At 39.9% G+C, this 27,551-nt stretch overlaps 1 protein-coding gene across 3 annotated transcripts in view; it reads left to right on the forward strand.

Moving 5' to 3' along the window:
* The window catches only part of runx1 (RUNX family transcription factor 1), a 74,906-nt gene that overhangs the window by 29,851 nt on the left and 17,504 nt on the right, over positions 1–27,551 (forward strand). For 2 of the 3 annotated variants that reach the window (XM_037762549.1, XM_037762547.1), the window contains exons 3-4: positions 23,860–24,011; positions 24,124–24,234. In XM_037762549.1, coding sequence (XP_037618477.1) covers positions 23,860–24,011; positions 24,124–24,234 — 263 coding nt within the window. Of the gene's footprint in view, positions 1–18,003; positions 18,496–23,859; positions 24,012–24,123; positions 24,235–27,551 lie in introns of those variants that run through there. The other variant, XM_037762548.1, reaches the window with a different exon arrangement.

A 27,551-nucleotide genomic window follows, 5' to 3' on the forward strand; every position in this document is an offset into this window, starting at 1 on the left:
TTCTGTGGACGCCACGTTAGTTCAGATCAGAAAGTCACACAATAACACAAACTAACTAACTGATGGATGCAGCAGTAGACCAGCAACTCCTGTGATCTGAGAGGGAAAATTACTGTTTTTTGTGAATGGAGTCTGGTGGTTTCGAAAAGAGCATAGATAATGGATCAGTTGATGGCAAGAAGCAGTGAAAATAATCTAAATCAGTCTTGGTTCTCTGTTGTCCTCCACCACTCAATCCTTTTGTTCTTAGAGATCTCCTCCTCCATCCTCTTCTCATCCCTCTATCCACACACCACTGCTGCTACTGTATACATCCATCCATTCTATTACATAACAATAGCCAGCGTGCTGCGGGAGGCCACTCATGGAGACCGATCTGCATTGGTTTAGAGCAGGGGTCAGCAACCTTTACTATCAAAAGAGACATTTTAGGCAACAAAAAAAAAATCTGTCTGGAGCTGCAAAACATTTGAGCATTGTGATGAAGGTAACACAGTTTATAGTCTAAGTATATAGTATATAAGTCTAATGCAGTGAGGGCCAAAGAGACAATGTACTACGGAGTATTAGGGCCACATTGAGGGAAAAAACATCTGAGATTTACAGAATAAAGGCGTAATATTACGAGAAAAGAAGTCGTAGTATTACGAGAATAAAGTCATAACTTAACGAGAAAAAAAGTCGTAATATTACGAGAATAAAGTCAGAACTTTATGAGAAAAAAAGAAAATAACACGTAAAATTATTACTTTAAATATTATGACTTTATTCTCGAAATCTCAGATTTATTTTTTTTCCTCAATGTGGCCCTAATTACTCCATCGTACCCTCGACCCACAACAATTATAAATGAAAATGAAAATGAAAAAAAAAGTTATTCATTTCCATTTTTAAAAATCCACAGGGAGCCACTGGAGAGGGGCTGAAGAGACGCATGTGGCTCGGCTGACCCCTGATTTAGATTAAGACCATCATTATGCACAGCTGTGCACGAGTCTATGCACATTCTATGATTCATTAAAAACATGATAGCTGAGGTAGCTACTGTGAACACATCCAACAGAGGGGAGACCCAGGAGCAGATCCAGATTTAGGGGGCTGCATCCAACAATATCTTAATACAATATCAATAACTTGCCAAAGCATGGCCAGGTGTGTGGAAGCGAGAAAGCTCTGTCAGTCTTCATACGTAATAATGAGTGCAACAAGATAGTCAGAAGGGTCAGTGTGTGCTTTTTTTCCTCCTCATTGCTTCTTGCCCCTTTCTACAACGACAAGCTTTTTTTCCCATCTTCAGGTATGGCCACAAAATAAAAGAGATCGTGGTTTGGGTTCGTGGCTACTTGAAGCAGTTGAAAACTTCATTAAAGAGCAATCCACTTGTGTGAGTTAATAAATGACATGTACACTGACTTTATTACATCTATTGATCCTGGTCCCTTTTTATAGTGTTTATTGGAACAGAAGTTATTCTTCTTTTTCCAGAGAAAAACAATAATTCAGGTCACTTGACCCCCCAAAAATCTGCTCTAATAAAGGCGATAAAAACCCTAAAAAATCATCTTTAAAAAAACATCTATGATGTAACATGGGACACTATAACCCGAAAACTTTGAGGCAATGTCACATTCATTGTTGATGAGCATTAAAACATCTGAAATGCATTGTCAGTGAGCATATTTAAACCTGTAATCTTATCCTGAAGCTAACTAAGTAGTTTTATTTTGAAAAGACTGCATCGGAAATTGACACATGAGACTGTGTGTGTGTGTGTGTGTGTGTGTGTGTGTGTGTGTGTGTGTGTGTGTGTGGGTGTGTGTGTGTGCGTGTGTGTGTGTGTGTGTATATGTGTGTGCGCGTGTGCGTGCGTGTGTTTGTGTGAGTGAATGTTAAAGGTTTCTGCTCTAATGCACCTGCTCAGCCATTCAAACTGCACTAAACACAGCCTGAGGCACTTCTATCTTCCTCTCTCTATCCTTCTATCTGTCATGCTGTCTCTCCATCTCAGCCTGTCTCTCTCTCTCTCTCTCTCTCTCTCTCTCCATCTCAGAAACATTGCCTCACTTTGCTCTGTCTACTTCCATTTCCACACTTCTACACTGAAAGAATGAACATTTAACTAACTTAGACTGTGTGCATGATTGAATAGGGATGCTCTCTCTCTCTCTCTCTCCCTCTCTCTCTCTCTCTCTCTCTGTCTTTCTCTCTCTCTCTCTCTCTCTCTCTCTATCTCTCCCTCTCTCCCTTCATTTCTTGTGTCAGAAAATCAATTTTTAGTTTAGCAAGAATAAGCCCATCTTCTCTCATCGCAGAGGCCGGCTGAATAATTCAACACACACACACACACACACACACACACACACAAAGGACTAATACACACATTGCTTTTTGCACATTAAAACTACTTCAATGGGACTCACACTGAGACAAAGTGATGTTATTGGAACTTATTTTCCAGCTTGTTGTAACTGGCCTGAGAGTCTATAAGAGCTTCTTTACCTGCAGCTAGATCTTAGCATGCAAACGTAACGTTGGCTAGCTAGCTGGCTGAGGATCGTACCGTTGTGGATGCATGCTACATGCACACTGTCCAGTATTTTAAGAATTTACATTTTTAAACATACCTGAGAGCAATGCACAAGCGTCATCGCGCAGTTTCTTCTTTTTTTGTTTCTCTGCCCCCGACTCATCTTGCCGTTTTGGAGCCATTTCTTTCAGTTGTCATGGCAACGTTACCTGTCAGGCTTCAGGCCACCGACGGTGTTACCTGTCGGGCTTCAGGCCACCGACGGCGTTACCTGTCAAGGCCACCGACGGCGTTACCTGTCGGGCTTCAGGCCACCGACGGCGTTACCTGTCAAGGCCACCGACGGCGTTACCTGTCGGGCTTCAGGCCACCGACGGCGTTACCTGTCAAGGCCACTGACGGCGTTACCTGTCAGGCTTCAGGCCACCGATGGCGTTACCTGTCAAGGCCACAGACGCCATTACCTGTCAAGGCCACTGACGGCGTTACCTGTCAAGGCCACCGACGGCGTTACCTGTCAGGCTTCAGGCCACTAACGGCGTTACCCGTCAGGCTTCAGGCCACCGACGGCGTTACCTGTCAGGCTTCAGGCCACCGACGGCGTTACCTGTCAGGCTTCAGGCCACTAACGGCGTTACCTGTCAGGCTTCAGGCCACCGACGGTGTTACCTGTCAGGCTTCAAGCCACCGACGGCGTTACCTGTCAGGCTTCAGGTCACTAACGGCGTTACCTTTCAGGCTTCAGGCCACCGACGGTGTTACCTGTCAGGCTTCAGGTCACCGACGGCGTTACCAGTCAGGCTTCAGGTCACTAACGGCGTTACCTGTCAGGCTTCAGGTCACCGACGGTGTTACCTGTCAGGCTTCAGGCCACCGACGGCGTTACCTGTCAGGCTTCAGGCCACCGACGGTGTTACCTGTCAGGCTTCAGGTCACTAACGGCGTTACCTTTCAGGCTTTAGGCCACCGACAGCGTTACCTGTCAGGCTTCAGTCCACTGATGCACCTGGTGCGCCCTGTGATGGCCGTGTGCGTAGCGACGACACTGCCTCCACTGACCTTTGGTGACCATCAACCTTTCACTTCTTCCTCCATCTGCCACCGGCAGAAACACTGAACGCTTTACAACAGCACATCTCCGTGGTTAATGCCGTAAAGCAATACCCCTCTGTGCCATAAAGTAATCCAGCAGGCTAAGTGGCACCGTGCAGTAAACATGTAGAGGAGTGGTTGTACGATGGAGCCGTAAAATACTCGAATCCAGATATAGTTTAATGGTAGAATTAAGGACATTAATGCCCTATCGTTGGAAATTAGCCTTTAAATCTGACAAATTAAAGCAAATGAGGCATTTTATACTCACAATACTGACTTACTTTATTTAAGACCACCTGTTTTAAGTGTGTGTGTGTGTGTGTGTGTGTGTGTGTGTGTGTGCGTGTGTGTGTGTGTGTGTTGTGAGACGATGTTATCGTTCTTATCACAACAGTATAATCGCAGCTAGGTTGAATGTGTTTGTGTGTGTGGGTGTAAAGTGGCGGTGTATATCAGTGTGTTGCCTACGTGTGTGAGCGCACGTCCTTGTGCAACTCTGCATTTTATCCTGTGTGTGTGTGTGTGTGTTCCTGTGTGTGTGTGTGTGTGTGTGTGTCATTTGGTACTGCTGCTAACTGATATGTCAGAAAATCAATTAATTACTTTTAAGCGGCAGTTAACTGCATCCGCACAATACACCCCATGAATTATAGACGAAGTGTGTGTGTGTGTGTGTGTGTGCGCGCGCGCATGTGTGTGTGTGATCCAATTGGCTGCTCTGTTAACTAGAGACAGTCGCTAACTCCTCCGTCTCTGATCAATTGATGAGAGTGCTTCGATACAAATCTACTGAGCACACTGAAGTGTCTGAACCGTCTCATCCATCCATGCTTTCTAGTGTGTTTGTGTGTGTGTGTGTGTGTGTGTGTGTGTGTGTGTGTGCGTGTGTGTGTGTGTGATCACTGAATACTTTTATATACTTTTATTAAATAGGAGTTTTGAGGGAAGACGTTCAAAACGGTATTCAACTCAATGATGTCTTATTTTGAAGTAGTTCATATGAATAACAGATTAATTATATGGTATATCATCCTTCTGATTTCAGTCCTGGTTGTTCAGGCGACAGCTTATTTACGTGGTGGCTTAATACTAGTCTCAGAATACTGAGAGCAGCAAAACAAACTGCTTTAATAAAGAAGTCAGGAAGTAATTGGCCTTATTCCAACGTGATATCATAGAAATTTGCAAAATGACCACAACCTCTTGACAGCGTATAACGTGGTGGCAGCACGTCATGTGTTAAAGTTACAATCCAAACCACCCGCACACTGTATTAATAAGCTCCCTGCAAGTTGAATAGTGCAATGTTTAGAACTAACAGAGATCTGCAGACCTTCAGTTTGACTCTTGATTTTTTGATCCAACACCTGTTGAAGTTTTTTAGATGTGCGTACCCTACACCCTCTTCATCTTAAAACGACATTCTGTACAATACAAATATTAATAAAATACCATACAAATATTAATAAAATACCATACAAATATAAGTAAAATATTAGTAAAATACTATACATATATAAGTAAAATATCACAAAAATATGAGTAAAATACCACAAAAATATGAGTATAATACCACAAAAATATGAGTAAAATACCATACAAATATTAGTCAAATATCCCCAAAATATGAGTAAAATATCATGAAAATATGAGTAAAATATCATACAAATATTAGTAAAATATCATGAAAATATTAGCATAATATCGTGAAAATATTAGTAAAGTATCATGAAAATATAAGTAATATATAAAATATTATATGTATATATACATATATATATATATATCTTCATCTAGCAGTTCTTCATCTAACAGCTCTTCATCTAACAGCTCTTCATCTAGCAGCTCTTCATCTAACAGCTCTTCATCTAGCAGCTCTTCATCTAACAGCTCTTCATCTAGCAGCTCTTTATCTAACAGCTCTTCATCTAACAGCTCCTCATCTAACAGTTCTTCATCTAACAGCTCTTCATCTAACAGCTCTTCCATTACTCCCTGACATATTTCAACTGTTCAACATGACAAAAATGACTGTTGTTCTGTTTTTGATGAATGATAGCGCTCAGTGTCAAGCTCACTGACATAACTGCATTTCCTGTGAATACTTCATAATAAAAGTAAACTTGTTTTAACTCACCAGCAGTAGTAGGAAATGTTCAGTTCACAGTAACTTAGTACAGACACCCAGGTCATACAGTAATCCTGCAAATATTGCAATACTTTCATCAGTCCAGCGACCAATAGTGACTTAACAGACATGTATCTAAATGTTCAACTTTGACATTTCCACTTTAAACTACAATCAGAGTAGCAAAATGGACGGATGTTTGTATTTCCTTTAAATACAGTGAGACGGAGTGTGAGGTGTTAAAGGTGCTGATGAGAAAGCAGAGAGATAAAACACGAGGATATGTCCTTCTTTTCCCCAGACTCTCTCTATCTCTACATCGATCCCTCGCTCAGGGTGGCAGCATGTGTGTGTGTGCGTGCGTGTGTGTGTGTGTGTGTGTGTGTGTGCGTGGTATTGATCCTCGCCATACCACTGTCATTGGCCTCAGGGTGGCCTCAGCTCAGGGGACGACAGGGACAGACAGCCGCTGGCAGAGAGAGAGAGGTGCCATTTATGATTATAGTGTGTATAACTGAATCTCTTTGTAGACGTTATGTACTGAATACTTGGGACATGAAATATGTTTTATTATGAAGGTTGATGAGGATAAAAAAATGACGGTTAAGATTTGATCACTATAAAGACACATTGGTCCTATTAGACCAGGGGTCAGCAACCTGCATCTCTTCAGCTCCTCCCCAGTGGCTCCCTGTGGATTTTTAAAAATGGAAATGAATAACTGTTTTTTGTTGACATTTTCAATTTTATTTATCATTGTTGTAGGTCTATGGTATGACGGTACGACGGCGTATTAGGGCCACATTGAGGAAAAATAAATAAATCTAGGATTTAAAGAAAAAATTCATAATATTACGAGAATAAAGTCATAACTTTACGAGAAAAAATGTCGGAGTATTATGAGAATAAAGTCATAATATTATAAAGTAGTAATTTTACGTGTTATTTTCTTTTTTTCTCCTAAAGTTATGACTTTATTCTCGAAATATTACAACTTTTTTTCTCGTTAAGTTATGACTTTATTCTGTAAATCTCAGATGTTTTCTCCCTCAATGTGGCCCTAATACTCCGTAGTACATTGTCTCTTTGGCCCTCACTGCATTAGACTTATATACTATATACTTAGACTATAAACTGTGTTACCTTCATCACAATGATCAAATGTTTTGCGGCTTCGGACAGATTTTTTTTGCCTAAAATGTCTCTTTTGATAGTAAAGGTTGCTGACCCCTGCTCTAAACCAATGCAGATTGGTCTAAATGAGTGGCCTCCCACAGCACGCTGGCTATTGTTATGTATGGATGGATGTATACAGTAGCAGCAGTGGTGTGTGGATAGAGGGATGAGAAGAGGATGGAGGAGGAGATCTCCAGACAGATTTTTGTTTTATTATTTTTTGCCTAAAATGTCTCTTTTGATAGTAAAGGTTGCTGACCCTTTGTGTGACAGGAACAATAAAGACAGGACTGTTGTCCCTGCGTATGAAGAAATCGTTTTCACCATTAATTACATTACAGAGGCAGGCTCTAATAAAACAACAGATCTGGGGTGAGAAAAAACAAACACCAAACACAATGATCGCCAGAGACATTATTTAGTCACCTGAGATACTTGTTTACACAGTATAACTTGAATTTATAACAATAATGCAATAATATAAGAAGTAGGAGGCTGGTTATTAAAATTGCTGTGTGCTCTTATTTTACCTCAAAACCACATTTTGGGGGCATCTCAAAAATCCAGATATTGATGTTATATTAACAGTAGGAAACATTCTATTAATATGAAATGGTGAAAGGTGAGGAGCAGCACAGTAAATGTGTCTAACATTGAACAGGACGGTGTCGGATACAGCTGATAGAGATGGATAGAGTTCCAGCACCGCAGCTATAAGTGCACCAACATGGGCTGATACAGTAATTTATTCAACTCGGTTCTCCTCCTCTTCATGGAAGTCTTTAACACAAATCTTTATGCAACATAAAAATCCTTATTTATCCAAAGGAACAACAACTACACTGACTTTCTGTCAGCAGATCATTTTAGAAAAGGTCTTATTGTGTTCACAGCTGTAAATGTCGGAGCAGGTTGACATCAGGAGGCAGGTTATAGTATATGTATAATAATAATATGCATAATATGTATTTACTAGGGATGCCCCGATACCACTTTTTTCAGACTCGCCGATACGAGTACTTCTCTGTGCCAAAAGACCCTCGTTAACAGCCAGCTGGAGGGTGTGAGCGACACACGGCAGGCTGGGGAGTCCCGCATACGAGACGGTGCGCCGCGACCGGCTCTAGGTCGGCTTGGAAAGGCTCAGGGCGAAGGTGCTTCTGGGGCTGTGGCCAAAGTGTCACCGGGGCGGACTGTCCTCAGTGCGCCCCAACCACGTCGTGCCCCCAGGGCGGAGCTCGGCCCACGTAAAAGGCGGCAGGGGTCTGCGGCGATGTCTGCAACCCACCTGACCCGTCTTAAAACACGGACCAAGGAGTCTAACACACGCTCGCGCAAAGGGTGCAAGCAAAACCCCGTGGCGCAATGAAAGTGAGGGCCGACTGAGGTGGGATCCCGGCCCCGCGGGTAGGGGCGCACCACCGGTCTGTCTCGGTCGCACCATCGGGGAGGTGGAGCGTGTGATAGGACCCGTAAGATCACGCTGCCGTAAATGGGTATCGGTGCCGTTGTATCGGAGCCGTTTTGCAAGTACGAGTACATGAGCACAGTATCGGTATCGGTGCATCCCTAGTATTTACCTACAGTACCTCTGCCTACCAGAGGACCATGGTTTGATTACCATCAGTCTACACAGACAAGAGAAGCTCAGTGTCCGTGGGTTTAACTGGTTTTAACTCACGATGAACACACACACACACACCTCAGACGACCACTGTGGCTCAACATAACCCAGTGACACACACACACTGTTGGTCTGAGGTTGGCATTGAGGGTTACAGGGAGCTGTTGCTCACAGAGTCAGTGTCAGCAAACACACTCACTGTCTTTCACTGAAACACACACACACACACACACAAACACACACACAGGGTGTTTTGTGGTGATGTCACCAGCCAAAGGGCCTCTGGGAGAGTCACTGTGGGAAGTTCACTGTCCACCAATGTGTGTGTGTCCTAGTGGTCAGCTTGAGGTTTGGTAGTACATCTCCATTTAGCTTTAACCAACAGAGAGCACTGGATCTGTGAGGGAGACCCAATTCAACTTTAGTTTTACAGTTAACAGGGTTAGGGTTAGGGATGTAAGGTATGAATGATATAATGTATGGATCCTGCCCGAGTAGTCGCTAGTTAATTGTAGAAACAAAATGCATCTTCTGTCCCTATAGTCCATCACAGCATCATGAAAAAAACAGGCAGCCTAATTTACATTTTGTTTTCTTCCATTATCGATCATTTTTTCGGAAGATACTAAAACAGTAAGTCCTAAGTATTAACTGAGTTGAAGAGAAAGTCATCAAGTGAAATTTAGCAAATAAAACCTGGAACATAACCAAAGCTATAGCAAAACCAAAATGCACAGGTCTCCGGCTGGCCTGGACACGGCTAAACTAACCTACCTGTGGTCATTGAGTATGGCCTGGACGCCATTAAACAAACAAACCTGTGGTCATTGAGTATGGCCTGGACGCCATTAAACAAACAAACCTGTGGTCATTGAGGTTGGCCTGGACACCATTAAACTAACCTACCTGTGGTCATTGAGTATGGCCTGGACCTCATTAGACTAACCTACCTGTGGTCATTGATTATTGCCTGGACACCATTAAACTAACCTATTCCATCTAGGTCTCCAGAGCTCTTTCCGGTATGACCAGTCAAAATGTCTGCATTGAAAAAGGTCTATATAATTTATATATAGGTCTATATCTAAACTGAGGCTTCAGACAAATCATCATCATCGTCGTACTTCATCACTGAGACATGCAGAACTGTACTGAAAATGCAACACATTGCATAACAAAGTGCAATGGACATGAGGACATTTCACACTCAGGATTCAAATACTCTCAAAAATGTCTGACAGTGCACTGGACAGAACCGTACCTGTCATAAAAATGCAATTCAATAGGAACTAGCAACATTAACAAGGGCAATAAAGTTATTAAGTGAATTTCTTCATATGACATATCTAATTTTCTGCTGTAGAAAAGATATTTTCGTAGTCAACTTGTAGAGAGCTGTAACCAACAACATAATGAAGTTGGAGGTGGCTAACGAGGAACCACAATATACTAGCACTACCAGGTCTCCATCTATATTATCCTCTACTCTAAAACACTCTCCTCTTAACTTATTTTTTCATTGTTCTGTTTTTCCTTCCTTTCCTGATGCGTTCCATGTTGTAGATTAATGCTCTGATTCCTGAATATACAGTAGAACCTTTGAGACAGGTACAGTAGCGTAAGGATTTTTTCGCTTTTCTAGCTAACTAGCTATTCAGAGGCTAAGCAACCAAACAAAAGCAACCTCTATTTACCTCTACAAGACGTGTTAGCTAGTGTTCTTAACGGAGGTCACGGTAACCGTGACGGCTAGCTTGTCATGTACAATATACCATTTCAATGTTATAACTTGCATCCAAAAAGATGCTGAATGGACAAATCTGCCAACAAATCAGCAGTCGGCAGGTTCAGTACTTGAGTCAAACAAACTCATATCACTCAATTGTGTGACCTCAATTTTCAACCAGAACTTCCAAATAGCAAGAAAAAGGGAGGGTGAGAGGGAGGGAAGGAGTGAGGGAGAAAAAGGGGAGAAAATCATTTGAGTAGCTAAATGAAATTAGCAGCTTTAAAGAGCCTGGGGGCAAAATGGAGTTGTGTCCCCCGTGGCTACGCTTTAGAGAAGGAGGGAATGAATTCAGCTTGACTGCCTCCTATCCTCCTTCTCCACCACCTCCTCCTCCTCTCTCCCTCACTTCATTCTGTTTTTTACTAATATGTAGGGTGAGATGGGAGGAGGGGGAAGGGGGTGAGGTGATGCTATAAAAGCCGTTCTTGAAGGTGAGGAGAGGCTGGAGCTCTTCTTCGTCGAATGACTTTTCTGACTCTCCTTTAAGTCTTCTTGTTGACTTTAAATTTTGGACTTTGGACTTACAAAAAGTTAAAAAGAAAACAACCTTACTTCAGTCCTTCCTTCTCGTTTACCTTTTATATTTCTTCCCATCTCTCCTCTCTGTCTTATTAGTTTTTACCTTCTTTGTCTTCCCTCTGGGTGTTGGACATTTGGCCCCAGCTGTTGCTGCTGCTGCACCCAGGATTGAAGCATGAACCCTGGGGCATTCTCCAGCTCCGGCCCCCTGTCCTGGGCCATGTACCTGATGAGGAAGGGCCGGACAGGCAACGGACTCTTTGGTAAAGCTAATTCTTCTTGACACCTCATAGTCATCATCATCACCACTTTTCTGTTTTTATTATGCTGAACTCAATATTAATCAATGTTTTTGTTATTTATTCCATGTTGTGGTGTAGAAATATTCCCTATAATGTGTGGTACAATTATCCAATAATCCATATTAGTTTTCTGTGACTGCGTTGTTCTGAGAAGCGTGTCACACTGTAATTCTCAAAGCATTTCTTTTCTTGGGATGTTTTGCATGATCCTGAGTTTGTCGGTATATAGGTGGTACTTTCTAAGCACTTAGAGTCTAAGCGCTTCAACTGATGTGGTTGGGGACTTGGTGCCTTGCTACAGGGTAAACTGACTGCGCTGCTAACGTAAGGACTTTTCTCGTCCTCTTTCATCTCTGTACTATTCCTTTGTAGTTCTCAAATTCAGTTCCTTGGATTTCTAAGACTGTTCCAAGGTGATATTGTAATTCCTTGAGGGACTCCAGGAGTCCTGGATGGGTTCTAGGAGTTTTTGGGGAGTATTAGGTGTTATTCAAGTAGTTAGTTGAGATGTTTTAGAGGTCATTAGGGTGTTCTGGTATTCTACTGGGTTCTTCAGGTTCTATTTCTCCTTTACAACCCAGTATCCCTATGAATCATATGGACATTTACTCATCCCTAGCAGAGTCGCCAGGAAGAAATGTTGGCATTGGACGTTTCTGCAAACCAGGGATACGTTGAATGGCGACGTTTTTGCATTAAAGAGCAGAAAGAAACACACGGGGCGGGCAGGAGGGGAGGTGGATGGGTCCAACAATCACAAGGCTTTCATCCAGGAGACTGCTGTTCGTCCTTTATGTTGATACGTTTTTATTTGAACACAAACCACGATTTTTTTTTTTAACCATAACGAAGTAGTTTTGTTGCCTAAGACTAACCAATCATTTGACAACATTAACCACGTGGTATTGTGCATTTCTGCAAGGATACGAGGCTGATATGAAACGTATTTATGAAAGATATTTTTGGTTCAGAAACGTTGACATTCAACGTATCTGGGGTTTGCAGAAACGTCCAATGCCAACATTTTTTATGGCAACTGGGTTGTCATCCCATTCAGTGCCAATGCTGGAATGGTGTGACCGTTGTGTAGCAGGAATGGTGTGACCGTTGAGTATCAGGAATGGTGTGACCGTTGAGGATCAGGAATGGTGTGACCGTTGTGTAGCAGGAATGGTGTGACCATTGTGTATCAGGAATGGTGTGACCGTTGTGTAGAAGGAGTGGTGTGACCGTTGCGTAGACCATTGTGTATCAGGAATGGTGTGACTGTTGTGTAGCAGGAATGGTGTGACCGTTGTGTATCAGGAATGGTGTGACCGTTGTGTAGACTGTTGTGTAGCAGGAATGGTGTGACTGTTGTGTAACAGGAATGGTGTGACTGTTGTGTAGCAGGAATGGTGTGACCGTTGTGTAGAATGTTGAGTAGCAGGAATGGTGTGACTGTTGTGTAGCAGGAATTGTGTGACCGTTGTCAGCAGGAGTGGTGTGACCATTGTGTAGCAGGAATGGTGTGACCGTTGTCAGCAGGAATGGTGTGACCGTTGTGTAGCAGGAATGGTGTGACTGTTGTGTAGCAGGAATGGTGAGATCGTTGTGGAGGGTGGGCTTTCATGCAGGCCAGTAGACAGTAGGCTTTTTATTCACCTACTGGAAGTAGTGTTAAGTCGAGAAATCCTTAAAACAACTTTGACTGAATTGACTGTCTTTAAAATTATGCATATAGTAACACTCTGGCATCCCTCTAATATGATGTTCCTAGTAGGAAAGCCTCTGCCGAAGCATTTAGCCCTTTATGGATCACCAATAAATGACAGCAGAATGATATATTGATAATGATAATATATAATATATAATGATATATACAAGAATAAGAAAAAACGGTCTGCATTTGTGTAACCTTAAAGGTCCCATATTATAAAAAAGTGAGATTTTCACGTTTTTATTATAAAGCAGTCTTAAATCCTATATAAATACTGTGAAAGTATCAAAACACTGTATCAATCCACAGGGAAATACACACAGCCCGTATTCAGAAACTCTGCATTTGAAACAAGCTGTCAGGATTTCTGTCCATTTTTTATGTCACAAATATACAATATTTAGACCCTTTACACAGATCAAAAGATTCTAAATGTGTCCCAGTTTATTCCTGGTTGCAGTGTATGTGAATGTCATCAGCTGACAGGAAGTACACATGGACCCAAGGTGTTGCCTCGCAACGCAATTCTGTTGCAATTTCGTCGAAATGTGCTAAAACGGAGCGTCTCAGACAGAGGGTAAATACAGGCATATTCAGGCCGACATTATGAGGAAAATAAAGTTGTTTTTTTAACATTACAGCATGTAAACATGTTCTAGTAGAAACACAAAATACAAGTATGAACCTGAAAATGAGCACGATATGGGACCTTTAAATCTACATGTTGCTTTTATGTGGAAATGTTTCTGGAGTCTGGTATTTATTTGATTGATCCACAGAATACAACGTATTTATACTGTGGCTGATAATACGGAACAATGCTGGTATCAATAACTTTGATAGGCGATTGTGACTGGGTATTGATTATGGATCAGACGATACTGACCAGCTCTCATTACGAGTCAGTCGGTCAGTGAGAAACGCTGGCTGAGCGAAATCCAACTCCTCTCCCTCTGTCTCTCCTTTTTTTCTCTCTTTCTCTCTCACTTAAACATTATTTATTATATTTAAACATATCTTCATTCGATTATTTCCCCCTTACACTAATAGTTTGACTTCAATCTTCAAGTCTTGAAGGGCTGTATGGCAAAAACTGACTAGATCCAATCCAATTTTATTTTAGGAGACAGAAGTATTAATTTAGTTCTGAAATAAATTATTACACATTTCCAATTGAATATTAAAATTTCAGACATTTTGTGGCAACACGCAGCATCTTAAACCAACATTTTCCAAACGGTGTCACAAATATCCAACAGGATATACATATACGATGTTAAATATATATGTATATAAATATAATAATCATATATACAGTACATGTATGATGATACATGACTATATGAATTGCTATGATAATATAAACTCACTTTGTTTCTATAGAATCGGTCTGTGTACGTGGCATAAGGCCTCACAGATATATAGTTTCAAAGCATCATTCAGTGCCTGAATTATTAATAAGTGTGGTTCTATGAGGAATGAATGTCCAGTGTCAGATTTAATGACACTAACTTTGATGAAATTGCAGGTTGACAGAAGCGCTTTAGCTTGTGCTTGTCCAGAATATAAGAAATTGTTAATTATTAGTATGGTTTCATTGGTCATCTCGTATCCAGCTTTTTATGCAATTTAACAATCTGTTACAATCAGTGAATTTTGAGGCGTATGAATTCCTCCACAGCTGATCTTCAGATAACAAGTAAAAAAGGACAAATAAGTCCTCGATAAGGGAGCGAAAAATAGATATTTCCGAGGGCAAATCACGTCACATCTCAGGCTGAGACGAGAGTGGAGGCGTTTTACATTTTTTATCATCCCCCCTTTGGCTACAGAGGGACGGACGCAGAGGCAGACTGGCATTTTCCTAAAACTCATCCGACAGCACGTTGACTTAACTCAAATTGAATCGACTGACTCACTGAAACAGGCAGCTGCACAGGATGATGTATCCTTGACCCTTAACCAACAAAAGATTGTAAAGTTTGGTGGTACTGGGAAGTGGGAACCAAAAAACTACCTTTAATGTGTACATACAAATGTTATTTTTTAGAGATTCAAAATGACTATTACATGTTAAGCTTTGGTAAAGTTGCCATATCTTATATTATTTCCCTCAAACACTGACACTAACTAACTAACCCTAACCCTAACCCCTAATCCCTAACCCTACCTACAAATGTTATTTTTTATAAATTCAAAATAAGTATTACATGTTAAGCTTTGGTAAAGTTGCCATATCTGATATTATTCGCCTCATAGACACCACTAAACACCAGACTACACTAGATGGTATCTGGAGGAAAAAGAGAGGCCATAATGATTTAATCACTACTGAATACTTGATGTTGAAATTAGGGCTGTCAATCAATTACAATATTTAATCACGATTAATCACATGATGGTCCATAGTTTATCACGATTAATTGCAAATGAATCACACATTTTTTATCTGTTCAAAATGTACCTTAAAGGGAGATTTGTCAAATATTTAATACTCTTATCAACATGGGAGTGGACAAATATGTTTGTTTCATGCAAATGTCTGTATATATTTACACAAAACAATGACAGATATTGATCCAGAAACCCTCACAGGTACTGCATTTAGCATAAAACAATATGCTCCAATCATAACATGGCAAACTGCAGCCCAACAGGCAACAACAGCTGTCAGTGTGTCAGTGTGCTGACTTGACTATGACTTGCCCCAAACTGCATGTGATTATCATAAAGTGGGCATGTCTGTAAAGGGGAGACTCACCAGAATTTAGCGTAAGTTTGGAGCATTATTTAATGGTTGGTATTGATGGATTCATCAGGTTTTCTAGTTTCCTATGATACCAGTATCTTCATTCTAGCTTTAAAACTGAGCTGCTACAACCTAAAAATCGCAAGATGCATTAAAGAAATTAGTGGCGTTAACACAAATGTGCGTTATTATCATGTTGACTTTGACAGCTAGTTGAAATGAAATACCACTGAATTGAAAGCTCTTCGATATTTTACTTTGAAAACCTGCACTGACTTTTCCTCGTTTAAATTTACGCATCATTTTAAGTTGTGGAATTTCAAAAACAACATTTTCTTACACATTTCCAATTGTAAAAAAATGTATTACAAAAAAATGTTTTACAATTGGAAGTTCTTAGTTCTTTCTCTAAGAACTTGAAAATTCTTAGAGAAATTTCAAGTGTCTAAAATTCATAAAATGACAACTGACCAAACTACATCTGCTTATAACGACCGTGCAATATTTGATATGGTCAACAATAAGTTGAGCTTGTTTTGTCAACTATATACAACATACTTGTATATCTAATTATATATATATGAGTTGGATTCAGTCTATCCAATCAGGCTTTGTTCTGTCAGTCATGTGACTGAATAAAAAAGTTAAAATGAACAATTCAAACCACACACCTGAATTTATTTTCTGAATTTGTGAAGCAGGAAAAAATGTATCTAAAAGAGAAGAATTCATATAAATTCAGATAGAGGGATTTCAAAGCATTTAACATATTTAGTAGTCATTTAATTTCACAATTAGGTTGCTTATAAAATGAAAATCATTATGGCCTTTCTTTGCTTCCATAAATGATTGCTTTTTCAATGAGATCAATGTAAGTCATAAAGCAGGTAGCGGGTGTTTTATTGTCTTGTGAATACCCATCACTGTAATCTTTTGATTCAATCTACGGCACATAAATAACACCAGTGCTGAGGTGGTAAAAAAAATGGTTTAAATTGTATATTTAGATCTAGGAATAATTAAATGGATTCAATGTAATTGAAGCTGAGTTATAACAGGATGCATTCTGGGATGCTGTGTTGACTGAAATGCTGCCCAGCTGAAACACATGCACACTTCATTATCAGTCAGCCGTTTACAGCCGTACACAGCTCCTGGAAGCTGCATTTTCTTGGAGATGAAATAAGAACAAACCTCCTTTAAATGTGACAATTAAATATTTTGGGGGATTTCAGAAAAACTACACAAGTAGTACAACATGGTTTAGGATTTGTTTTCTATTTTATTGTATTTCTTCCAATTCATTTTCACTATTTGATATCAACGCTTATATTTCTCCATCTAATTGTGTCATGGCAAAAATTAGAATAAGCTGAGTCCACCTTAGTTTATCGATTATGTTTTTATTGTCTATTTGGAAATATTTAATTTTTTAAGATATTCCTCCACTAAATCATCATTTCAATCAACGTCACACTGAAAACAAACTTTTTGATTGCGTGGTTTTGAATAACTACATTAATATCATATATCAGTAATGCTGTGATATTGATTGTTTATTTTGTCAGGATTCATCCGCCACCATGTTCTATTTTTCTTAACTGTTATTTAGTTGAGATCAAATATCTCTTATTAATCCTGGCTGAGATAAGAAGCAATAACAACAAGTTACCAACAAACAATATGAGACAGATGAGACAAAATATGAATGCAATTATAGAATAACATTTCTGATACAAAGATTTAATCCTAAAACCGTGTCATACACCTTGAACTAATGCTTTTTAAATGGAGTTTAGTTGGTGTATAATTGATGTGGCTCTCAGTGAGACTAGACTTAGATCACCTACTGCCCCCTATCGTCTATATCCGGTCCTGACAGCCTGCTTTGGATGCACTTGCTTTGTAGTAGATATTGTTAACCAGTCACCATGACAGTCTTATTCCTGAGTCTGGACACAAATACTGGACAGCGTTGGAGATTTAAATATGTATATACATTATATATATAATATAAATATAATATAAACATGAGAAGAACAGAGGATTTCTTTACTTTATTATTTTAATTTGGAGAAACACAAACAAGTTCTGCTTTTATTGCTTTTAATGTCCAGTGTTAATGCGTCCCCACATATTCACATTTGACCACATAGTTAATTCAAAGAGTCGGTTTGTGAGGAAGAAGAGGAAGAAAAGAGGAAGTGCAGCTAAACCCCGCCTCCTCTCGTTTCCACCTAAACCCCGCCTCCTCCTTGACGGACATAACTCTTATTGGTCAATCCCCTTCTTGTAACAACCAGCGGCGAGCCTCTCCATTGGCTGAGAGCTGCTCCGCGCACAGACGAGATGCAAATCCAGAGGTCTGCCGGTAAAAGTCTGGCGCTGTCAGCCGGGATGTCCATTCAGAGAGAGAGAGAGAGAGAGACATCAGTATATTATTAAAATAAGGAGGAAACCAGACCTGAAGTCAGATTAGTTCAGATTCCCCTTTCCTTCATGTTTCCTTCATGTTTCCTTACACATGTGATGCCAACCATGTGTGGACGCTTCATCTCAGCTCCGAGGAGACAGAAGGAGCTTTGAAGACTTTTCCCAAAAAAATCCTTCACAAGTCTCACACTGACTTTTATTCTGCATCCAAGTGTTGGAAATCTGCTCTGGACGTCGTTTCGTTACCGCGGGCTTTTACGCACAACAAGACTCCGGCGGGTCTGGACGGGATAACGCACCGGAACTGGTCAGAGAACAAGACAACTGTGACAAGCTGTAAAACTAAATACAGAGAACAAGTGATCAGGACGGCACCGGGAGCTCCCTAGTCCAGTTGTGAGTCTGAGGACGCACTGTGGCGCACAAATGGTGTTTCTGTGGGACGCAAAATACGGTACGAGTCATTCCTCTGCGATGTTTCTCTGATGCTTTAGAATATGAGTGAGTGTCTTTACAAACACTAAATCATTCCTCAATTCCCTCTTCGTTATTATGCATTGGATTCGGAGTCCTCTGCTTGTTAAGTTCAGATTGAGGTTTCTTTTTAAAAACTGTTACAGTTTCTCTAACTAACAAACACTCTTCACTTTCTCTAAACTGTAAGTGGACATCACAACTCTGCAGCATGTCTGTAAAAGGTGGTAACTCACACTTCATCCATGCTTCTAAACCAGTTGTTGTGTCAGTCAAATGGCACCACAATGAAAAGCGGTTTTGTCATGGTGTGAGCAGTACTGGTCAACATGTTTAATCACCCAGGAAATGTTTCTTATATGCAAATCTCTGTTTTGTTCTACTTGTTTCTTGCAACTGACTGCTTGCTGTACTATAGCAGCATGTCAGTTTGGTCTGTACAGTAGCTGAAGGTTGTTGCTTTTTAGAGCAGCAGGTCAAAGTTTACTGGGAATAGTCAAAACGTTAGGCTACACAGAAACAGGACATGTTGTAATGTAAATGTATTGTGTAGCATTGTGTTACACATATTATAAACACAAGTTTCTCATTTGATATTTCATGTAAAGTCATACACAGTGAACAGAATATTTGACACACAATGACATCATACCAGTAAAACAACACAGCAATGAAAGAAGCTGCTGTAGTTCAGTAAAAACCTCTTCAGTAGTACATTGTCATAGATATTTATATTTATGGAATATACATGTATGTCTGACAGACTTTGATAACTGAATGGATCATTTTTCATGTGGCGGCTCAAACGATGACAATCGATGAGAATCAACTCATCACTTCTGATCAGCAGACGTGTGCACGTGTTTTTTTTTTTTTTCAATTTGCTTGAATGAATGAAAAATTCAAATCTGTTATGAACAACAAACTGATTGTTCAGAGATTTGTGTTTATTGTTTTGAAAAAAAAATTCTCATTTGAGACTTGAGCCAAAGCGAATGAGAAAACCTGTAATTTCAGCCTGATGGGAGGTTAGAATGTATTTTTTAATAATATATATTAATAATAATATAAGGAGGTTAGAATGTATTTTATATTAATATATAATAATAATAATAATAATATAAGGAGGTTAGAATGTATTTTATATTAATATATAATAATAATAATAATAATATATTAATAATATAAGGAGGTTAGCATGTATTTTATATTAATATATAATAATAATAACAATAATAATATATTAATAATATAAGGAGGTTAGAATGTATTTTATAATAATATATAATAATAATAATAATATAAGGAAGTTAGAATGTATTTTATATTACTATATAATAATAATAATATATTAATAATGTAAGGAGGTTAGAATGTATTTTTTATTAATATATATTAATAATAATATAAGGAGGTTAGAATGCATTCTATATTAACATATAATAATAATAATATAGAGAGGTTAGAATGTATTTTTATTAATATATAATAATAATAATAATAATAATATAAGGCGGTTATAATGTATTTTATAATAATAATAATAATAATGATAATAATAATAATAATAATAATAATAATAATAATATAAGGAGGTTAGAATATATTTTATAATAGTAATAATAATAATAATAATATAAGGTGGTTAGACTGTATTTTAGAACCCTTCTTCTCTGCTTCAGTCTTAATGTAACTTCCCCCATTGATGTACATAAACCATTTGAACACACTCACTTATTACTGATGAAACCTACTTGAAGTGCAGTGTGACGCATTATAAAAAAATATATATATTATTCACAAAAATCTTTTCTACAATATAACAGGTTTAATATCATACTAAGTATTAAAGTGCTCATCCATATTTACATAATCAAACATTAATTATTACCATATTATGATTAGATGTTCTGCTGAGGGTTTAAAAATAGATCATATTTCTATATAATTACCTGGATATATCCATATAGTCTAAAAGTCATTCTTGTTTTGCTTCTTTCCCCTAAATGAATGAGATGGGCTCATGAGGATGTCCCCCATGTATTACGAGTTCAAGTGAATAGAAATATATGTTTTCTTGTCAGGTAATCTGCTCCTACGTTAAGCTCCAACATACCTGCAGATCCGACCCGGGCCGTAAACACAATCTACACTTCTTCAGTAACAAATTCAAACTTTAAACTGCTACCTTTTAGTATTATTTAAATAGTCACATTCAGACTATTCAATCATGTCTCATACCCCAAATACACCCATATGTCGACTCCAGATCTCCACCATTCACTGAGCTGAACTCCGAAGAGGATTATTTACTGTCATGTCAATTTAAACAATTCTTAATTTGTCTTGTGACTCCTGTGTTCAAACCGTTGGCCTGCGGTTGAGTAAGCTCTCGGTGAGCTCTCTGGGTGAGCTCTCTGTGAGCTCTCTATGAGCTCTCCGTGAGCTCTGGGTGAGCTCTGGGTGAGCTCTGGGTGAGCTCTCGGTGAGCTCTGGGTGAGCTCTGGGTGAGCTCTCTGTGAGCTCTGGGTGAGCTCTGGTTGAGCCCTGGGTGAGCTCTCTGTGAGCTCTGGGTGAGCTCTGGTTGAGCTCTGGGTGAGGTCTCTGTGAGCTTTCTGTGAGGTCTCTGTGAGCTCTCTGTGAGGTCTCTGTGAGCTCTCTGTGAGGTCTCTGTGAGCTCTGGGTGAGCTCTGGTGAGCTCTTGGTGAGCTCTGGGTGAGCTCTCAGTGTATAGTATAGTGAGCTTTCGATGTATAGTATAGTGAGCTCTCGGTGTATAGTATAGTGAGCTCTCGGTGTATAGTATAGTGAGGTCTCGGTGAGCTCTCGGTGTATAATATAGTGAGCTCTCGGTGTATAGTATAGTGAGGTCTCGGTGAGCTCTCGGTGTATAGTATAGTGAGCTCTCGGTGTATAGTACAGTGAGCTCTCGGTGTATAGTATAGTGAGCTCTCAGTGTATAGTATAGTGTAGTAGCAGCAGTGGGAGGGTTCAATCAAACTGTAAGCTAAACTCCAAACCCCCAGCATGTGGCTTCAATTGTGGGTTGGCTGACTGACAAACCAGCAGAGACACTGACACTGCAGACAGACAGACAGACAGACAGACACTGCAGACAGACACTGCAGACAGCCACAGACAGAAAGACAGACACTGCAGACACTGCAGACAGATACAGACAGACACTGCAGACAGACACTGCAGACACTGCAGACAGACACAGACAGACACTGCAGACAGACACAGACAGACACTGCAGACAGACACTGCAGACAGAAAGACAGACACACAGACACTGCAGACAGACAGTCAGACAGACAGACAGACAGACAGACAGACAGACAGACAGACAGACAGACAGACAGACAGACAAACGAACAGACAGACAGACAGACAGACAAACAAACAGACAGACAGACAGACAAACGAACAGACAGACAGACAGACAAACGAACAGACAGACAGACAGACAAACGAACAGACAGACAGACAGACGGACGGACGGACGGACGGACGGACACATAGACAGCCAGCTGCTTATTTAGCACATCCCATCTTTATTTTACCTATCTATCTATCTATCTATCTATCTATCTATCTATCTATCTATCTATCTACATATATACCTATCTATCTATCTACCTATATACCTATCTATCTATCTATCTATCTATCTATCTATCTATCTATCTATCTATCTATCTATCTATCTACCTATATACCTATCTATACCTATCTATCTATCTATCTATCTATCTATCTATCTATCTATCTATCTATCTACCTATATACCTATCTATACCTATCTATCTATCTATCTATCTATCTATCTATCTATCTATCTATCTATCTATCTATCTACCTATATACCTATCTATACCTATCTATCTATCTATCTATCTATCTATCTAGATAGTGTGTGTGTGGTTGTTGTGTGACATTAACACTGATCTTTGTGTTTCTGTCTGATTTTGTATGTTGTCTTTCTTTAACAGTGATTTCCATCATGTTTAGTTTGGACTCTGAAGTGATTCCTGTGACTTCCAGCTCTCTTGGAATAAGATTTCATATAAAATGAACACAAGTTTATACATCACATAGTCCTCACAGAGATATGTACGTAGGGGTGAATCATTATTTCATTTTCTGGATTAATCACTGAGTCCTTTGTTTTTTAAATGTCAGAAAATAGTAGAAATATCCCTTTGAAAGCCCAAAGTGACCAGCAGTCCAAAACCCAAAGATATTCAATGTATAATTATAGAAGACTAAGACAACCAGAAAATATTACATGTTTAACTAGAATGGCACTCGGAGAGCACAGACCTCCGTCAAGCTGCCCGATTGCCTGCCCCCCCCCCCCCCCCCCTCTCCGTGCAGCTTACACCATCATCCACGTTTATTTTTGCTTATGTTGAGATCAGCATCGTAAAACACTTCATTCAAACTGGACAGAAACAAAATAAAACTCACCTAAACCGTCGTCGTTACTTTTTCCAACAATCACCAAGTGTGCTTTGGTCCAACTCAAATGTAATTTCACCGAATTTAATGTGAAAAAACGCTGAATCTACAGGTATTCCCCCCCCTCCCTCCACCCCCCACTCTCTCTCTGTCTCTCTCTCTGCAGGCAGAAGGAAAGAGGCAGGGTGACGCCTCATGAACGCTTCATCAGTTACACTGCGCATGTGCTATAGCCTGTGGTGTTAATGCACAGGCTGAGAGGAGTTATTAATTCCTGAAGCCGGATCATGATCATGATGATGATGATCTGTGAGGTGGATTTTGGTCTCTTTTAGTTAACCGGTTGCAGATCTGTGAGGTGGATTTTGGTCTCTTTTAATTAACCGGTTGCAGATCTGTGAGGTGGTCTCTTTTAGTTAACCGGTTGCAGATCTGTGAGGTGGATTTCGGTCTCTTTTAGTTAACCGGTTGCAGATCTGTGAGGTGGATTTTGGTCTCTTTTAGTTAACCGGTTGCAGATCTGTGAGGTGGATTTTGGTCTCTTTGGGTTAACCGGTTGCAGATCTGTGAGATGGATTTCGGTCTCTTTTAGTTAACCGGTTGCAGATCTGTGAGGTGGATTTTGGTCGCTTTGGGTTAACCGGTTGCAGATCTGTGAGGTGGATTTCGGTCTCTTTTAGTTAACCAGTTGCAGATCTGTGAGGTGGATTTTGGTCTCTTTTAGTTAACCGGTTGCAGATCTGTGAGGTGGATTTTGGTCTCTTTGGGTTAACCGGTTGCAGATCTGTGAGGTGGATTTCGGTCTCTTTTAGTTAATCGGTCATCTGAGCAGCATAAAGAAGGAATTTTAACTCGACTAACGTCACGTATTGTCTTTCAGACCCAGCCCCGGGTCGGCGTTATACCCCCCCCTCCACCACCCTGGCCTCGGGGGGGAAGATGGCCGAGGCCCTGCCTCTGGGCGCCCAGGAGGCCGGAGGGGGGGCAGCTCTGGTGGGCAAACTGCGCATGGCTGACCGCGGTATGGTGGAGGTACGATGACATCTGACCGAATATCTTGAACAGTTTTAATAATACATTTTAATATTAATAATGAGTTTTAATAGCTTTACCAAATGTAAATAATGTTGTGATGTTCTTCCAGGTGATCTCAGATCATCCAGGCGAGCTGGTGAAGACAGACAGTCCGAACTTCCTGTGCTCTGTGCTGCCCACCCACTGGAGGTGTAACAAGACCCTGCCCATAGCCTTTAAGGTGCGTACTGTATGTTCCTCTATACCTCTACTGCACTGCACTTACTATTCTATTATTAATATTATTAATATCATATTTCTCACTGCTACATTTAACTGACAGCTTTTCACAGATTAAGATCAACAAATAAAATATATGTCACTGTTACAGATTAAATAATCTCACATATATAAAGTCATTAAAACCAGCTTTACATTGATCAACTATAACATTAAAATATTGCATCAGTAATCATCTAATTGCATAATTTATATAATCATAACACTCTGAACGGAGCCACTAAATAGCACTTTTATTTTTGACACGCTGAATATATTTTCTGATGAAGTTTACACTTTTACATGCATTTTTATTTCATACTGCAGTATTTTTTTACTACTTTTACCGCTTTTACTGAGGCACATCAAATATTGAATGAAATTAGAATTTTAGGTTTTATTCATTCAGTTAGTGTGACATCTCAGCCAAGGCTGATTGTATTAATGATTATTTTAATTATCTCTTTTTTTATTTATTTTTCTATTTAACCTTTATTTTACCAGGATATTTTCCCGTCGAGGTTCAAAATCTCTTTTGTAAGTCCTTGCCAAGACGGCAGCATAACAACAGCAGACATCTTCATGTTCTTGTCCGACTGGCTCAAAAATCGTACAACTTATAATAACATGAAAAAAAGAATAGCAGCAGATCCGAGAAGCTGGAATCAGTGAATCGTTCAGCATTATCAGCTTTATAAATGATTATCAAAATAATGTCAATGGACTAATTAAAGTCAGCTAACGGAGCTGTTTAACAGTATTTGGAGCAAAATGAAAGTCACTTATTAATATTTTTTTCACTTAACAGAGTGAGAGAGAGAGAGAGAGACTGTTTAAGCATAATATATTTAATAATTTTTGTTTTGATTGAAAATATTGTTCCTAATTTTTCTCCCTAAACAACGACGCTCAGGTGAAAACCACGTATCTCCAAACGTTTCCCGAGCTCCTGTCGGGGAAAGCAGCCGTGTGTTAGGCTCTGTGACCGGACATGTTCAGATAGTTCAATGGCATTTTAAAATGTGTATATTGCTTAACAAGTAGGTTCATCTATTGAATACAAAAAAATATTATATCACATTATTATAATTATTTTTTTGTAAAACCTTCATTCATAAATGACAATTTGCCAATTTACAGGGTTATACTATTTTTCTACAATTATCCAATAAGTCTGTGTTTTCACAGTGTGAGTGTTCATTGGTTCATTTTCTTGCCTTTCTCTCTGGATCCCGTCACATATCGATGTGTGTGGATGTCGACGCTTTCCTGCACTTTGAGACAAAATGCATTTGTGGAAAAAGCAGCTTTTAGCCGCAGAACACACAACTGATTGATTTATTGAGCTTTATGCATTAGTGTTCGCACATGCATGTGTGTGTGTGTGTGTGTGTGTTTGGTGCATTATGCATCATTATGGAATGTCATGAGCACTTCCTTTTACTGATAATGGATGACTCTTATGATGCATGCATACTCACATATACATAGAGACACAAATACCCCATACATGGCACGACTACAGCGTGTGTGTGTTTACACCAGGGTTATTATCATAACCTAAAACTAAAACCAAATTAAGCAGTGAAAAATATTGTCGTAAACTGAAACTAAATAAAATCTTTTATTATTGTAGTGGATGAAATGCCATTTAACAGCTCAGGTTTAACTGGGGTCGTGATTTACTTCTTAGTTTGGTTGTGAAAAAGGGCTCCGGTTGATTCCTAAATCAAGAGATTTAAACATTCCTGCGCAGTTCTCCAACCCGATCCGTTCTCACTTTCAACTCATCAAATACCAACGCTTGGTCAGTGGCATCTGATACCGACGCACGAGGCTCCCTTCAGCGTCTGTATGGGACGCACCGGGCTGTCAACTAGGGGTCCGGGTGGATGGACATGTCACACAAACACGGGACTTTCACCCTGGAGACCGCTGTTAGTATCTTTTGTTACGTAAGTTACGTACGTAAGTTACGTAACAAAGATCGTCGACCTCCTCTCGACGCCAAACCAGTGGAGCCAGAGCAACACAACCTCCTCTCCACACCAGATTGATAGAGCCAGAGCAACACGACCTCCTCTCCACACCAAACCAGTAGAGCCAGAGCAACACGACCTCCTCTCCACACCAAACCAGTAGAGCCAGAGCAACACGACCTCCTCTCCACGCCAACCAGATAGAGCCTTAGCAAAACAACCTCCTCTCCACACCAGATCGATAGAACCAGAGCAACACGACCTCCTCTCCACGTCCAGATCGATAGAGCCAGAGCAACACGACCTCCTCTCCACCATGAACCTAGAGAGAGGACCATATTTTTGTTTTTAGTTCACAGTTGCTTAGTAATATAAACATATGTTACCCATGCCAAGTCCCCTTGGCCTGAGGTAAACTCAGACTAAAACTGAGTTTAAACTAAACTAAAACTGGCAGACACACTCGACAAAACTAAAATAAAAGAAAAACTAATTGAATGCTCAAAACTATTATAACCTTGGTATACACACACACACACACACACACACACACACACACACACACAGCTCAATACTGTCATTGGTGGATTATTGGAACATTAGCATATTGATATTTCAACTCATAACCGATACATCTTAGATGGTAAACAACAGCGTTAGACCAGCTGGAACACAATGCCTTTGTTGGAAACGGAGGTTTAACTGAGAGGTTAACCCCCGACGTGTCCCAGTTACCACGGGACTCAAAGTGGAGAGAGCTCAGGGTTAAAAGAGAAAGCGTCCATAGTACAGTATCTGCCGTGGTCATTTGCACATTGATGGTTTGGTGTGATTAGCGTTGATATGGAAATAGGCCTCCCTGGCTCTATATTTGTGTAGGTGTCGGAGGAGAATGTGCTCTCTAGTGCGCTGAGTGTTATGCATTTCCATTTTACGAATGTCTTTTGGGAGAGAAATGATTCACCTTTTATTTCATAATTTGCATCTTTTACATGAAGTTTGAGAGCTCATAGTCTAAAGCTGTTTGTTTCTCTGTGTGACCATGTATTTACTCCAATGGACTCAATTATCATATAGAAAAGGAGCTACTTACTTATCCTAGCAGGATATAGAAGCATCGTCTGATAGGTCGGGTAGACTGACTGCTGCAGTGGAGCTGCTCAGAAACCACCAGATCAGTCAGAGGTTTAAAGACAAAACTGTAGACTATACAGTAGTGCTCAGAAGGTCCCACCAACCTGGTGTCCTATATCCCTGGAACGCCGACACTCCCCTCTATCCATTCATAGACAGACTTGGA

Source organism: Sebastes umbrosus, chromosome 24 (genome assembly GCF_015220745.1).
Source record: "Sebastes umbrosus isolate fSebUmb1 chromosome 24, fSebUmb1.pri, whole genome shotgun sequence".
Taxonomy (NCBI): Eukaryota; Metazoa; Chordata; class Actinopteri; order Perciformes; family Sebastidae; genus Sebastes; species Sebastes umbrosus.